The sequence below is a fragment of the Pleurodeles waltl genome, chromosome 5 (genome assembly GCF_031143425.1).
Source record: "Pleurodeles waltl isolate 20211129_DDA chromosome 5, aPleWal1.hap1.20221129, whole genome shotgun sequence".
Classification (NCBI taxonomy): Eukaryota; Metazoa; Chordata; class Amphibia; order Caudata; family Salamandridae; genus Pleurodeles; species Pleurodeles waltl.
Genome location: NC_090444.1, coordinates 1,715,099,310 through 1,715,114,279, shown reverse-complemented (window position 1 = coordinate 1,715,114,279; position 14,970 = coordinate 1,715,099,310). Strand labels below are relative to the sequence as shown.

Below are 14,970 nucleotides of genomic sequence, written 5' to 3'. Positions count from 1 at the left end.
TGTGAAGAAATCTGCCAGGAAGAAGGACTGCTGTGCTGCTAAAAGGACTGCCACTCTGCACTGCTGCTCAGGAAGAACTGCTTTTCTGCTGTGCTGTCCTGCTACCTGCTGCCCTCTGCCCTGCTGAGGAAAGACTGGAGCCATCTCAATTGAACCCGAGTGACTCCAAGGGCTTGCTGGCTTGCCTTCTTTTATTCTTTAGTCACCGGGACACAAAATTATTCCACTTCATCATCAACAGCATCTGGCCATTGCTTGATGCAAGTATTGCCCTACCAAACGGTGCCTATCCAACCCTCTGTCCTTGGAAATAGGCATAAAGTGCAACGATTGAAACCGGAGTATCTCCATCTCCATTGACACTGATCCATCGCTGCTGTGAGGATCAAGGACACTGCATCACCCCTGGCGGCAGTATCAGGAGCATTGCATTGCTGACTGCATAATGCATCACCTTCATTCCTTATGCATCTCTGACTTTGTGTGGCTCAGCGTCGATGCATCGCCTACATCTTCGGGAATTGTGTCAGTGCATCACCATCCTTGCATCTTGTTCTCTACATTAACACATCTCCAAACCAAGGGACTGTTGTCAAAGGATGGTCCCTGTATCCGACCCATGCTCCATCACAGTCGGCTTAACATTTCAGATTTGACCCATTCTAGCGCATCCAGATGCCCTGGCTACTGTTTTATGTTTCTAAGCACTACAACGAAGTTTATTCTATAAAAAGTCATATCTCCACTCCTACTTATTGGATTTTTTCATTTTGGTCTCGTTTTGTTCACAAATCCCTTATACATTGCCCCTTAAGTTAAGCCTGCCTGCTTTGTGCCAATCTATCAGAGGGTCAGTCGGCCAACCAGAGATCTGTGCCTCCCCGAGAGTGTGAAGGCTCGCGGGTAAAATAGGCCTCTTGACCAATCACAGGCTTCCATGTATTAATATGTGCTCTCTATTGGGGGGGCTGTGAGGGTTTTACTAGTGCATCTGCCAAAATATATATTTTTTTACCCTTAATTTCTCAAAAAATACTGAATGGATTTACACCACACCACAAACATCACAATCTGTGGACCGAAATCTAACTTTCTGCTAAATTCGGTGCAATTCTGTTCAGCAGTTTTTGCTGTAACTAGTCTTAAAGAAGTATGTGAACAAATGCATGGGGATTTTATGTTTTGGGACCACCCTTTACTCTTGGCCCTCACTGGACCAATCCCCCCACAAATTTTCATGAAGGATGTGAGGATGATTACATTTTTTTGGGAAAGTTTCATGAAGACTTTTCAAACAAGGCCAAAGTTATTAGCAAACTAAAAACCTGAATCTAAACAGGGGTGGCCAAGCGGGAATCCTGACGTATATGCCCAGGCAAATGATTGTATCTGCCTTGTGTTTGTGTATACGAATCTGTCACCATGGAAAAACCCATCTGATAAAGCGTGTGAAAAGGTTTCACTTCCTCATGCCATACCTAACTGAAAAACATTTTGTAACACACTGTCATTAGTTGCCTTTCAACTTGAGAAGAGAGTTAAAGTAAATAATATATCGAAAGATCATTGTACAAGTGTATTGTACAAGTGAAAGTAGGAGAAATCACATTTTCAGGTAAATCTCTTGTAGGGCAGCTCAAGAATGAGTTGCCCTGGAGGCGTGGATAAGCACCAGCTAAGATGCCCACCTTTTAGAGTAGCTCCGTAACTGATTATCCATTCCCACCAATATCCATTCATCCATCCATTCTGCACTCCAAAACTAGTGCTGTGTGGATTGCCAGAGCAGCGAGGGGCCCGATCAAGAGATTCCTAGGAGCTTAGTCCCCTCAGATTCCACTGATTGTCATGTGCGGCCTGCGGTGGGTGGCCTCGCCGCCCCGGGACACACAGCGTGCGTTAGGAGATGTGGGGAGTCCCATGATCGGACAAGCTGCCTGGTACGGAGACTTGGTGCTGACATGTGAAGAGGTGCTGCCTGCCTTCGTCTCGTACCTGGTGGAGGCAGACTGGCCCCATGGCTGCTGGTGCTCTGGCGGTGAGCGGAGAGCAGGCTGGAGGCAGGCAGAGCCCCGGAGAAGGAGGAGTCACAGGCCGCGGTTAGACCCGAGCCTGGAAGCGGAGCAGTGGCCCTGCCCCCCCAGCCCAGTGGAGACTGAGCAGTCCCCTGAGGCTAAGTCATGACTGCTGGATGAATCCAGGGGGGCCAGGGCCTTGGGGATATGATTGCCAGTGAAGGTGCACTGCGAATAGCGGCCTGCTTGCCTTACAGCCCTGGAGAGGAAGGCTTTGACATGGGACCAGTGGAGGGGCAGGCGATCAATGAGAGGCCCGTGAGCCACAGTCAAACTTGACACCTGGCCCAGAGGAGGGTGGCTGGGTCCCCTGGACATGGGACACAGCTGCTGGGCAGGCCCGGTGGTGACAAGGACCGTGGATTACTCATTGGCACAGCAATTTGGAGATCAGTCCCATTGGGACTGTCGGGTTGGATGAGTGGCCCCGGGGACTGCGGTGCGGGGACCTAGTGACTGGGACGGCTGACACTCGTCTGTCTGCGGCGCTGGAGGTGAAGCGCATCCCCAGAGTGAGAATGGAGGGAGTTGACGGGTCAGAGGTCCACTCTCCAGTTGTAAGAGACTATTGCACACCATGGGGGGGACTGCTGGCAACTGCACCAGGGCCGATCGAGGAGAGGTGGTGAGAGGTGATGACCACTGGGAATTGTGTGGCTCGCAATTAGTGTGGTAATTGATGGAGACCTATAGATGGGCCCTCTGAGGTCTGTTGAGGGGGCACTCCTTCAGCATGGTCAGGAAAAGGGGGCAGCTCCCCCCGAGGAATAATAAAATGGACAAATATGCAGTCCCGAAGTAGACAGAGGAGTCCCAAGCGGGGAAGGATGCCAAGGGGAGGCCAGCGCAGACCGTGAGCTCCCAGAGGAGCCCTCACTGGGCATAATAATGGCAGCCATTCAAGATGTTAAGGGTTTGCTGCAGCCTAAACTGGACACAGTAATGATGGACATTTCTCTTCTTCGTGCAGACCTTAAGAAAGTTACAGAAAAGGTCACAAACGCTGAAATGGATATTGATCATCTACAGTCCACATTCAAGAGACTCATGAGCCAGGTTTGATACCTTACCACAGAGCACAAAAGAATCATGGTGAGCTTGGAAGATCACAAGAGGCAGTCATGAGGGAATAATATTAGAGTGGTCGGAGTACAGGAGAGTTGCCGATGGCCCCAGTGTGTTCTTTTTTTTTTTTTGAGACTCTAATTACTGAGACCCTTCGCCCTAAGAGACTATTCACGTTTTTTACCATTGAAAGGGCACACAGGGAGCCAGTGCTTCCTTCGTGACTGGGAGCTCCCCTCCCCCGAGGACAATCAACATAAGAGTATTTAACTTCCAGGACAGAGACGCAATCCTGCAGGCTGCTAGATCCCGAGGTGACCGCCAGTACAAGAACACCACACTCCGGTTCTTCACGGATTTCACACTCAAAGTCCAACGACAAGGACAAAGCTTCCAAGATGTCAAAAAGCCCTCCTTAAGCGCAAGCTTAAATATATGATGCTCTTTCCAGCACGCCTTTGTGTGATCTCAGAGGGTAAGTCATAGCACTTTGCCACACTGGAGGAGGCCTGGGAGTGGCTTGAGGGGTCACGAGACCCAGGCCATGTGAGTCAGCAAAGAGACGGATGGATCTGGCGGTGGAGTGAGGGCAAACCGCCTTACGCATAAGCAGGATCCTGGACCAGCTGCAGCACAGTCAACAACACCATAGATGGTGTAATTCGCTATACTGCTGCCACGGTTATTGTAGAGTCTGGGTGACAAATGTATTCTCTGCCCTGCATGGAAAATGTCCAGCCGCCAGGACCTCCGGACTTCACGACCAGATGAACCTCATGTTAGTGCTGACTGTTGGGAGCAGATGGCAGCCCCTCGGACATTTGGAAAGGTGACTAGTTCAAAGACCATAGACCGGCTAGATCTAACAGGTGATGCAGGACACTGATAGTCTTGGGCGTTTGAGTTCATTGTTTTATGCAGATTGAAAATGATGGTGCAAGCCCACCCATGCATGAGTTTGCATTGCTATGGGTGACAATTCAAAGCCTGCTTTGCGGGGTAGCGCTGTTGGGGAAGTTCATAGTTTGGGATTGTTAAACTGCAATTTTTTGTTTTAACCTGTTCTTTTGCTATTGCACAGGCATACACCAACCTGCTATAGGGCTTGGGGGGAGGAGGTACACTGGAAGGGAGGAGAGTGAGGGAGGGTAGACGTAGCATCCCCTCAATTATAGAAATATTCCCCAATGGCAACCACACTAGCATGTACCCTTAGGGTGATGACATGGAATGTGAATAGGCTGGGTTGCAGAATTTAGTGCACCATACTACTCCAGTATTTGCTCCGACATGGCCCAGACATAATTCTGTTACAGGAAATGCACCTAAAGCGGAACAACTACAAAGGTTTGGACAGGTTTGGGTATCAGCTTGTGGTACAATCAGGCTACACCATAGATTCTAGGGGAGTGGGTATTCTCCTTAAAAAATCAATATTATTCATTCTGAATCTCACGTGGTGGTACACATCGGGATGATATTTGGCAATCTCTGGATTATGGGAGGGTCACATGCTCAACATATGCTCAGTCTATGCCTTACCGAGGACCCAAGGGCTTGTTCTCACAGACCCCAGTGTCTTTCTTTTGGACCTGCCGCTGGGGCTCCTCATTTTGGGGGGGTGACCTGAACCTTGTAGTTGAACCAGGGTTGAACAGAGTTTCATGAGCCAGGGCACCCGATACCTTGGAGAAGCTGCATTCTTTTCAAGGCTCATTCTGCTTAGCAGACCTGTGGAGGGAACACAGTCCTTGGAAGAGGCGCTTCACTCACTACTCTCTACCTCAAGGCAACTCTTCGTGGCTGGATTATCTGTTCACCACATGGGCACATGTTGGGAGGTCCAGGAGGGCAAGCACTACCTAAGAGGGATCTCAGATCACTCCCCCATGGGTGTTACACTGCTGAGCCCCACACAATCACATTCCCTGTCGGTTAGACTAGACCCCTTGATCCTGAAAGACAAGGCGTTTAAGGAATAAATCAGTGAGAGGACTGAACTATATTTTAAGGAAAAATAAGGTTCAGTAGACTCAGCCTGTAAATAGTTGTTAGGAGTCACGCTCAGGAGTCAGGACCTGATAGGGGCCAAGAAAAAGGAGCACAGACTGCAGGGTGTGGCGATTGGACAGGAAATTGAAACGCTTGAGGCCGTCTGTCAGCAAGATGGGGGAGAATAGTGGTCTCCTACACCAGCTGCAGCTCAAGAGACAGGAGCTGTGTGAGCAGGAAGGACAACACGCCCGTGCTTAATCATTGGCTTCCCAATGACGTCTGTATGATGTGAATGACAAAGCCAATAAAATGCTTGCATGGCTGAAGAAGAGGGAATGGGAAGGGTCCTGGGTCAGGGAGGTACAGAATAGGGAGGGAATTCTATGTGCGTCAAATGACACCATTGCGGTGGCCTTCCCGACACATTACGAGGAGGTATACACATCAGTGACCCTAGTGACCAAAGATGATTGTGTGGACCTCCTGCAAGACATTCAAACTCCAGCGCTTTCAGAGGAGGACAGAGAAACTCTTGATGGGGAGCTGACTGCGGAGGAGGTCGCCTTGGTGCTGCATGGTCTACAGTCAGGAAAGGCAGGGGTGCCAAATGGATTCCCAGCAGCCCGATGGTCCATTGAAAGAATAGTACAGATTTTGGCAGCTTTGGGGAGCATTCTGGTTACCATTAATTGGGACAAGTCACTGGTCTTTCCCCTGGTGGGGACTCCCCTGTGTGCCCCTGGATTGTACTGCACTGCTCAGCCACAAGGACTTTATGCACCTGGGGATGTATGTCACCAGGAGTCAGGAAAGCTTCCTCCAGAGGAACCTGCAATCACAGTTAAATACATTCCATAGAGTTGTGGGGCACTGGAGGCCCTTATCGCTCTCCTTGATGGGAATGGCTGTGCGCTACAAAATGATGATATTACTGTGGCTCCTATATGATTTTCAAAATACTCTTTAAAGGATACCGGTGGCAGTGTTTCAACAGCTGGATCAGGAAGTTTGCTGCTCTGGGATGGAGGCCACCTCTGCATAGCATTACAAAAGTTGAAGCAAGGGGTATACGAGGGAGGCTTGGCTGTCCTGGATTCCCTACGTTATTATTGGGCAATGCAATTGGTGACCATTAATGACTGGGCCTTCGCAGATCAGGGGGAACCAGCATTCCCAGTGGACCGAGACATGATGGGAAGGAAGGGCTCTGGGTCTGCTTGTACACCCGCTCAAGTGTGAGAACGTTGCCAGTGCACACAGGAAAAGTACTGAGGGCATGGAACGTTGACACACATTTTTTGGAATGGGTGTCTACTTTGACTGCCCAAACCCAATTATGGTGCAGCGACCTACTGGGGGAACTCGGGGCACTTGGTGAGTTTTGGAGATGGTCTCTATCGGGAATAGACCACCTTGACGATATGTGGAGGGGTTAGGTGCCCGCCAACATTCGATGTCCTTCGACAAGAAACTATATGGAGGACGCTGAACATTTCAGATACCTGCAATGAAGGCATGCTCTGAGCGGGCATGTGCTGGAGGGTGAGCAATTGCCGGAACCAGCCCCCCGAGGACCATCTCCTTTCTGAACCGCTGGAGGCAAAGGCCATTTGTGTGATCTATAGGAAACTGATTAATAATTCCCCTGACCTAGTGACTCCCATCCACACTACATGGGAGGTAGACTTGCAAACGCTGCAAGATGAAGACTGGGCAGAGGCGAAGCAGGGTCGGAGGGTGGTCGCCATTCAGGCCCAGTTCAGACTAGTCCAGTTGCGAATTCTGCACAGGGGATACTGTGCAAAGTGGGTAGGACCAAGACCTCGCAGTGTTTGAGATGGTGTGGGCAGGAAGGCACCTTCTACCATATCTTATGGACCTGCCTCGTGGTGCAGGGTTTCTGGCAGAGAATTTCGGAGGTGGCAATCCGTGACTTGGAAAGAAGCCCCCCTTTGACCCCAAGCTGTTCCTCCACCATATATCGGGAGGAAACCTGGCCAAGGAATTAGGGGTTATGGTTGGCATTGGCAGCTGTAGTGGCCAAACGTAACATAGCGCATGCTTGGGGTGCTGAGTCACCACCCAATGTACAGGAATGACAGTCAGACTTGGAATAGTGCTGGGGTTCGGAAAGAGTAATTTAACAGAGCAGGGGATGCCCAAAGAAGTGGGAGAAAATCTGGGGAGGATGGGTCATTTATAGGAGTACTGAGTGATTGACCACACAGCAGGACAGGGGAGCTCAAGACTTGATCTACCACAACACTTCACCAGGGTGGCTTTTGATTACAATGCTGTAACTCTGTTGGTTTGGTATCTGTTGTAACTTGCCTCTGAGATGAAGATGCATCCCGTATTACTTATTGTTGAGTGCTATATAGTGCAACAGAAGGAATTGTCCCGGACAAGGAAACTGTGGAGTTTCAAAGACCACACTAGTCCTCTAATATGCACTCAACTAGGTCATATTGAAATACATCTTTCCTGGCATTCTTACATTGGACAAACAGTATCCATTAATTAAAGGGTAACCCTGCCCTAGCAAACAAGTGTTACATAGAAGGCTGCACTGTGACACAAACCTGCAGACACAACCTACAATGTAAGTCATACTCACTTAGGGTAGATCCAAGGTCAGCCCATACTACACTAACTAGGGCCTTAAAAGAGAACAGTGTCCATCTGCCGAAGTCCCGACAGGTGATTTCCACCACTATGGACGCCTCCCCGCCGGCCCCATTACGCGTTACCCGCTGGGTCAGCAGGCAGAAACAGAGTTTTTGCTCTCTGGCCCAGCGGGAAACAGCCTACAGCATTGTCTTCAGCTCGGAATAGAGTAGACAGCAACGCTGTAGTACGTAGGGTGCACAGGATCCATCGCAATGTTCAGTATCTGCAAAGCAGACAGTGAACATTGCGATGGGGCTGTCCAGGGGGGCCCCTGCACTGCCTGTGCCAAGTGCATGGGCAGTGCAAGGGCCCCCCTCAGGCCCTCTGCACTCCATCTCTGCCAGCCATTTCATGGCAGTGCTACCGTCATGAAACCACTGGCGGAGAAGGGAGTCGTAATCCCCAAGGCAGCACTGCTTGCAGCGCTGCCCTGGCAGATTATGACCACCAGTACCGCCACACCATTGTGCCTGTGCATTGTGATGAAAAGTGGCAGTGCTGGCAGTCCGACTGCGGCGCTACCGCCACAGTCATAATGTGGTGGTCAGACTGCCACATTGGTGGAGGTCTGACCGCCACCGCGAACCTGACGGTCTTTGGACTGCCAAGGTCGTAATAAGGCCCTAAGTGTTGGCGTATCTAAACCAGCATTTTACAGACATTAAGCCGCTACTTGAAGTGCTACAATGAAATATTGCCAAACTCTAAAGTACATAAAAGTGGCATAGCATGACAAACAATGAACAACTAAATAGGGCCCTGTTAAATAAAATGTGCTAAAGAAAGCAACACTGATATCCAATAGCTCCTTTTGTGTTTGCAGCAGGGGGTGCATAACATAAACGAGACTGGAACACAACTATACATATTTGTCTACGAATCAGCATTCCACGCACCTTGCTTTTAGCAGTATGCAGATTGGTTAAGGGACTCTAAGGAATTGATAAAGCCCCTGAAAATAAAAGTACACTATATTTTTACATGCACTAAGTGGAAGAATAATTTTTTGAAAATTGAAAAGTTAACACTAGCATGGGAAAGGGTTCTGGAGGGAAGCTGAAAGTGATGTGGGATGAAAAAATTGGGTGGGACATCTTTTGACATTCGTTAATCAATCAATAGCATTCAAACAGTCTGACCGAATAGGAATTATCAAATTGGATAAGGTGCTTACCAGTAAGAAGGATGACAAGATTTATAAGGTTGGCTGCCAATATTTTTATGGATTTCTCTAAATGAGACATGCCTTGCAACGGCACTAGACGTAAGAGAATCTTTCATTGGTGTCTGCATCATTGGAGAACAAATTCAAACTAAATGCAAGTTTACATCCCACAATGTAGTTACTGATGGACCCAACACTAAATACCTTATTAAGGGCCTCTTTATTGGTGGGCAGAAGTGGTAAATCTGTCATACAAATTGTGGATGTCCTGTTCTGCCCACCTCTCTGTTTCATTGCCTTATTTAGAGTTCAAAGAAAATCTGGATTTCTGATGGCAGAGCCTCAGTTGTCTTTGCCATTGGAAGTTCATTAGCAGAAGCCCGCAAGGCCTACAGGGTTACATTGTCAAAGGTCCGCCTTGGAACTTCAGGTGCTTCATTCCCCTGGCCAATGTGCTGGTCGCAAATAGGAAAAAGATTCAATGTTCCTGATGTTCAGGGGAAAAATTCCAGGAGCTTCAAGCACTGACACCTCCTATGGTGTTTTACATGACATTTCTGGAACAAACATAAGGGAGAGTAGGATGGCTGTCTTCTGTATTTAGATCATGTAAGTTCATGATGTGACTTTATGCTGTAAACTCAAATGTAAATACCTGTTCAATTCAATTAATATAAGAGCAATATTTATTTGCGAAATACATTACTCATCCCAAAATTATGTAGGACAAACTTGATCTGTGAGAGTTGGAGTCCTGACAGAGCTTCAGCATATTTACAATGGAAATGTGTCATCTTAAGATTCATTATATTCAAATGTATCCTATAAAGATTTCCTAAAAACCTAGCATAGATCCATCCACTGAGGCTAACATTAGACAACACTAATGAATCATGTCTAAAATATCTTTATGAATACATTCAATTACGGTTTCAATGTGCCAAACCGGCTTTAGCTTCTGAACTTTGACCACTGAATGTAATTTCCGCCATAAAACAATAATGATAATCCTACCATACTAAGAATTTAGTGACATGTCTGATTCTACATTGGGATTGTTTAGTCTGATGTTGAGTTTTAAATTTCTGTAGCTGGAAAAAAACAATAGAAAATTGAAATGTTCATGAACAATCAGAAACGTTTTACCTGCACGCTTGTGTCGTGATAGGCTTTTTGAGAAAGTATTTTCGATGTTGTTTCCAATGTATGTCTAAAAAATTAAACAAAACACATCGCAGATCAGCGTGCTTTGATCCATAAGCAACGTTTAGAGGAAATGACACTAATAAAACAGATAATGTCGAGAGACGAGAATATTGTATAACTAATTTCTTGACACATGCAAACTGTATTTCCTGAATACCAGTGGCTTGAGTTGCAGGAGTAAAGAGCTGCTTTGATACAGAGAACAAGAGACTTAGGCCCTCATTATGAGATTGGCGGCAAATGCGGCCTACTGCCACGGCGACTGCTGCCAACATACCGTTGCCATGGCTACCGACCGTCCATACCATTATGACTGAAGATGGAATTCCGCCACGCCAGCAAAACACTGCCTATCCTATCATGTTTCATGATACGGCCTGGCGGTGTTTTGCTGGCGCACGCTGCTGCTGGCAGCAGTGCTGCGTCCTGTCTCCTGCCGGAGGACCCCCTGCAAGCAGGTAAGTCAGGTTCTCCGACAGGAGAGGGGGGTGAGGGGTGTTGTGTGCGTGTGCGGGGGTGTGTGTGACTGTGTTTGAATGCGTGCATGTGTGTGTAATGCGTGTGTGCATGAGTGTGTTGTGTGTATGTGCATGTTGTGTTGTGTCATTGAGTGTATGTATGCATGAGTGGGTGAATATGTGTATGCGTGTATGTATGGGTGTGTATGTATGTGCGTGTATGTGTGTATATGTGGACAAAGGGGTTGGGAGGGAGAGAGGGGCAGGGGGACCACTATCAGTGCTAGGGTAGGAATTCCCTGGCACTGATAGTGCCTACTGCCATGGTTTCCGTGGTTTCTGTACTGCCACAGAAACCATGGCAGTAGGCACTATCAGTGCCAGGGAATTCACCTGCGTTTTTTGATTCTCTGCCTGGGTTCCACACAAAGCCTGATAAACGTTGAGGACAGTAAAGATTTTTAAGGAAACCTTAGATAAATTGGTTCAGACCGTCATATTACTTATATTATTCATTGGCACTTATTTTGGAGAAAATGCATTTTGAATCATGGTCTGCTTTTGCTTATATAACAAGTAAGATAACGTTGTTTCTAATCATATATCGATTACCTATTAACTAGAGGGAATTGGCTCAAATTGCTGTGATTACATAATACTAACTGGAGCAAATAGCTATGTTTATAATTTTTAGGAACAATAGCACTTATGCACCAAAAGTCAAGCCTCAAAAAAGGGTGGCAGATTGCGCACATTTTGCGACCTGTTATGTAACCTCTGTACTAAATAGGTTGCTCTGCAAATTCTCCTGTCACAGGGGAGTCGCAGAAAGACGTGTCCAATGAAAATTACATTGGCCGGTATTTATTTGTGACTCCCTGTGTTTGGTTACAGGCCTGCAAAGAACAGTCCACATACCCTATGTTTGAACTCTAAAATAGGAAACTTTTTAAAAAGCTTTACTGCTCCTTAAATGAATTGGGGTTGCTTTTGAAACAATTCCTTTATGCTTGGGGCCACATTAGAGGAAGAAGTTAGTGGACGGCTGAACCACCGTTCCACCCTGGATGCCACTCAACATGATTCACCATCCCATTTGTCAATATGTTACCCTCTCCTTTCAGTTGTCAGGAACTGACCAATGACTCGCAATTGCAACCACAAGCCACTAATACACGGCATCCTGACTCTCAATCTGGAAGGGATGTCCCTTTCATGCCCCATACTAACTACTTTTGGTACTGTAGGGTACAAGTCTGAGTAGCAAAGTTATGGACTGTCAGTAAGACTCCCAATCATTGCACAACTTTCTCTTACAATTATTGAAGTGTGTTAATACTTAACATTCATTAATATTTTTTTTTAAAAGCCTTTGGTTGGGTAATCACTTTGCTAAGTGGGATACATGGAGCCCAAGCACTTCTCGACCCATCTGCAGCAGTTTGCAGACATCAACTGCAGGCCCTTAAGTGAAGACTATGTTCATTCAAAGGCCAGAGTCACCTGCAGTGAAAACCAGTGTATTAGGAGTAAGGCAAATGTGGGTGTTAATTGAGTCCCCCGTAGGACTCTAACACGCTCAAAATAAGCCCCTTGATGTGTTGAAGAAGAAGAATCAACCTTTCTTTATGTCTAGTGTTGCTGAGACGTCATGCAGCACTGGAAGACAAGCACTGGAGCATGTGTCATCACTGACATCCAACTTGCCTGTTCCAATTCTGCTTCATGGTTGGAAGCCCAAATAGGTGTGTGCCCAGTAGGATATAGATAAATGTAATTAGGAGGGGTGGTATTTTTTCAGCAAATTTAGGTTTATAGTGGGGCTGTAGTCAATGACATTGGAGGAGCAAAAAGGGAGGATTAAAAGTGGTAGAATTCTACAGTAGTCAAATTCACTGATTGACTTGTAGCTGCTTGAGAACTGTATGTAACAATATTTTTGTAAACAATATTAAGGACATAATATTTATTTCAACCATATTGCTAAAACAATATTCTGACATTCAACTTATCTCTCAAAACTCCCTTCCCCATACCTTCCTCCCTATACATAATGCTATTGCTAGCTCTTGCCTCTCACCCTAAATCTCTCTAGGTGTTTTGCCATTTATATAGAGGAACTTTCCTGAGGTACCTTCTCCTAGACAAAAGAGCACCTTTGACACAGCACCAGTATGACCTGTCCAAACAAGAGACCAATATGTGGTGGTCAATGGCATAATGGTAAGGACATGTAAAAGACAGTATGCCCTGTCACAACAAGGGGCCAATACGTGGCGGGTTGAAGGCATAATGGGCATAAGGCATAATGGTAAGGGCATGTACAAGAAAGAGCCTGCCGCTGGAATTCAGGCTGGAAATGCCAAAGGTTAACATTAGCTCATATTCTTTATAAAGTTGCATAACGGGATCAACCCTCCTAACCAGTAGTAACAAACAATATGTATTAACTTGGCTAAAAGGGCTCCCTCCTAAGTTTACATATAAGAGAATTCTTGCTGAGAATCATTCTAGCAGCAAGCCTGTTGGAATACAATTGCACTAACATAAGCAGAAAATCCATCTCTTTTGGTTGAATTGGAATATAAGTTTAAAATCCATAAACTGGCTTGGAGCCTCCTTCTAAGGAAGCATGACTGAGAGTGCTATCAGCCCTATTCTGCATGCTGGTAAGGGTGCAAAATGATATTGTTGGATTTTGTGAAATGCGCAGCGATTAAGTGTTGGATGGAATGTTGAGGTGTTATGGTTTCTGATTCTGTGTTGTGTAGTTTGATATAATGCTATCTGGGCTTACTGTATGGGGTAGTGTAATGTAGTTTGTGTCGTGTGAGGAAGTGAGCAGCAAAGTAGTATAGTTAGAAATGGTGTGGGTATTTTTGTATCTTGTTGCTTGGTATGGTATGACATGGACTGACTGGGAGTGGCTTTGTGTGGTGTAGTACAAGGCTGCAGAGTTAGGTAGGTGTGATTTTGTATGGTGTGAGAAGGTGCTGGATTGGAAGATGGTTGCGGTAGTGAGGAACATGGCAGCCAGCTGGCAATGAGCTCCGAGCTCTTCCGGTGCCAGATACCTAATATGTAATAGAGAGTTGTGAACTAGCACTGCTTACCTTTCGGGGATCTTGTGAATTTGTTCTTTGTGAGCTTAGGGTCTCGTTCTGACCACTGAGTCAACCGCAGGAAAATGCAAGAGATTGGTAATGCCAAGCCAAGTAACAGGGTGAGAGCGGGTGGTAGCAGAAGGCCCACACCACGGACGGCCCAGGAACTGTGCAGAGGGCGTCAAGTGGCTGCATGGGTCTGCTTCTGGGGCATCGGTGGCAAAGCCAGAAGCCGCTGGCAGCCGCAGACATTTCTGGCACATGCCACGATCATGGACGCCTGGAGGGGAGGGAATTCTATGAAGACACTTAAAAAGACAGTGCCAGGCTCTAAAAACGAGGTGCCCTCTTATCCCCTAAAGACACTCTCAATGAGAGCTACCAGCAGGAGTAGACCCGCGTCTAGAGGTGAGCCTGGCAATGTAAAATGTGATGTGCTTTCAGCTCACTCCATAGCTCCTCAAGCTGGGGAAATCAGGTACTCAGGGAGCAGGAAACAGACCAGGTTGGGGTTGTCACAGAATAAGGGAATAGTCAATATACTGGACTGAAACATACATCTTTCTCTGATTTATCTGACAAACTAACAGGGGAGAGAGCGAGTGTTGACTCCTCACAGTGTCAAAGAGACACAGCTAAATTAAGCGGCAGAACCAGAACTGCCCCCTCACTAAGATCTTTTTTTTAAAACCCCAGACAAAAGCGCTAAAGAGTAAAGGGAGGGAAGGGGGGTGCACTTGAGCCCTAATCAACCAGAAGCAACTATAATAGCATCTGATTTAGAAATGACGCAACCAACCCGACAGAGGATACACACTTATCGCTCCTTAACAAGTATCAGCCCCTTAATTGGGACCCCCCGAAAAGTAATGAGGTTTCACAAGGAACACTATGTGAGGAGGGAAAGACACTTGATCAGGCAAATATAACTTCTCTCTTATTGGCACTGACAGAGGAGGTTACAAGCAAGTTTGCAGCCTTGGAGAAGAACCATGCTAAAATTCAAAGTGCATGTGACAAATTGCTATTGTGTAGTGTTGCTTAATGGTTACATGCTGTGTCACACTTATGGTTTCGTGACATCTGGTGTTGTATCTTGTGGTAAGGTCTAGTTGGGTGTGTTATGTTGTGGAGTGCTGGTGCAGTGTCTTGTGAAGGAAGGCATGATGATGTAGGTGTGTAGTGTAGTAACATAACAAGTGCAGGTTGCCTATTTGCTATGATATGGTGTA

At 46.7% G+C, this 14,970-nt stretch overlaps 1 protein-coding gene across 1 annotated transcript in view; it reads right to left on the bottom strand.

The window, feature by feature from the left end:
• The window catches only part of LOC138296695 (adhesion G protein-coupled receptor F5-like), a 578,562-nt gene that overhangs the window by 425,207 nt on the left and 138,385 nt on the right, over positions 1 to 14,970 (bottom strand). The window contains exon 3 of the mRNA XM_069236067.1: positions 10,117 to 10,180. Within this exon, the coding sequence (XP_069092168.1) occupies positions 10,117 to 10,180 (64 nt within the window). The remainder of the gene's footprint in view (positions 1 to 10,116; positions 10,181 to 14,970) is intronic.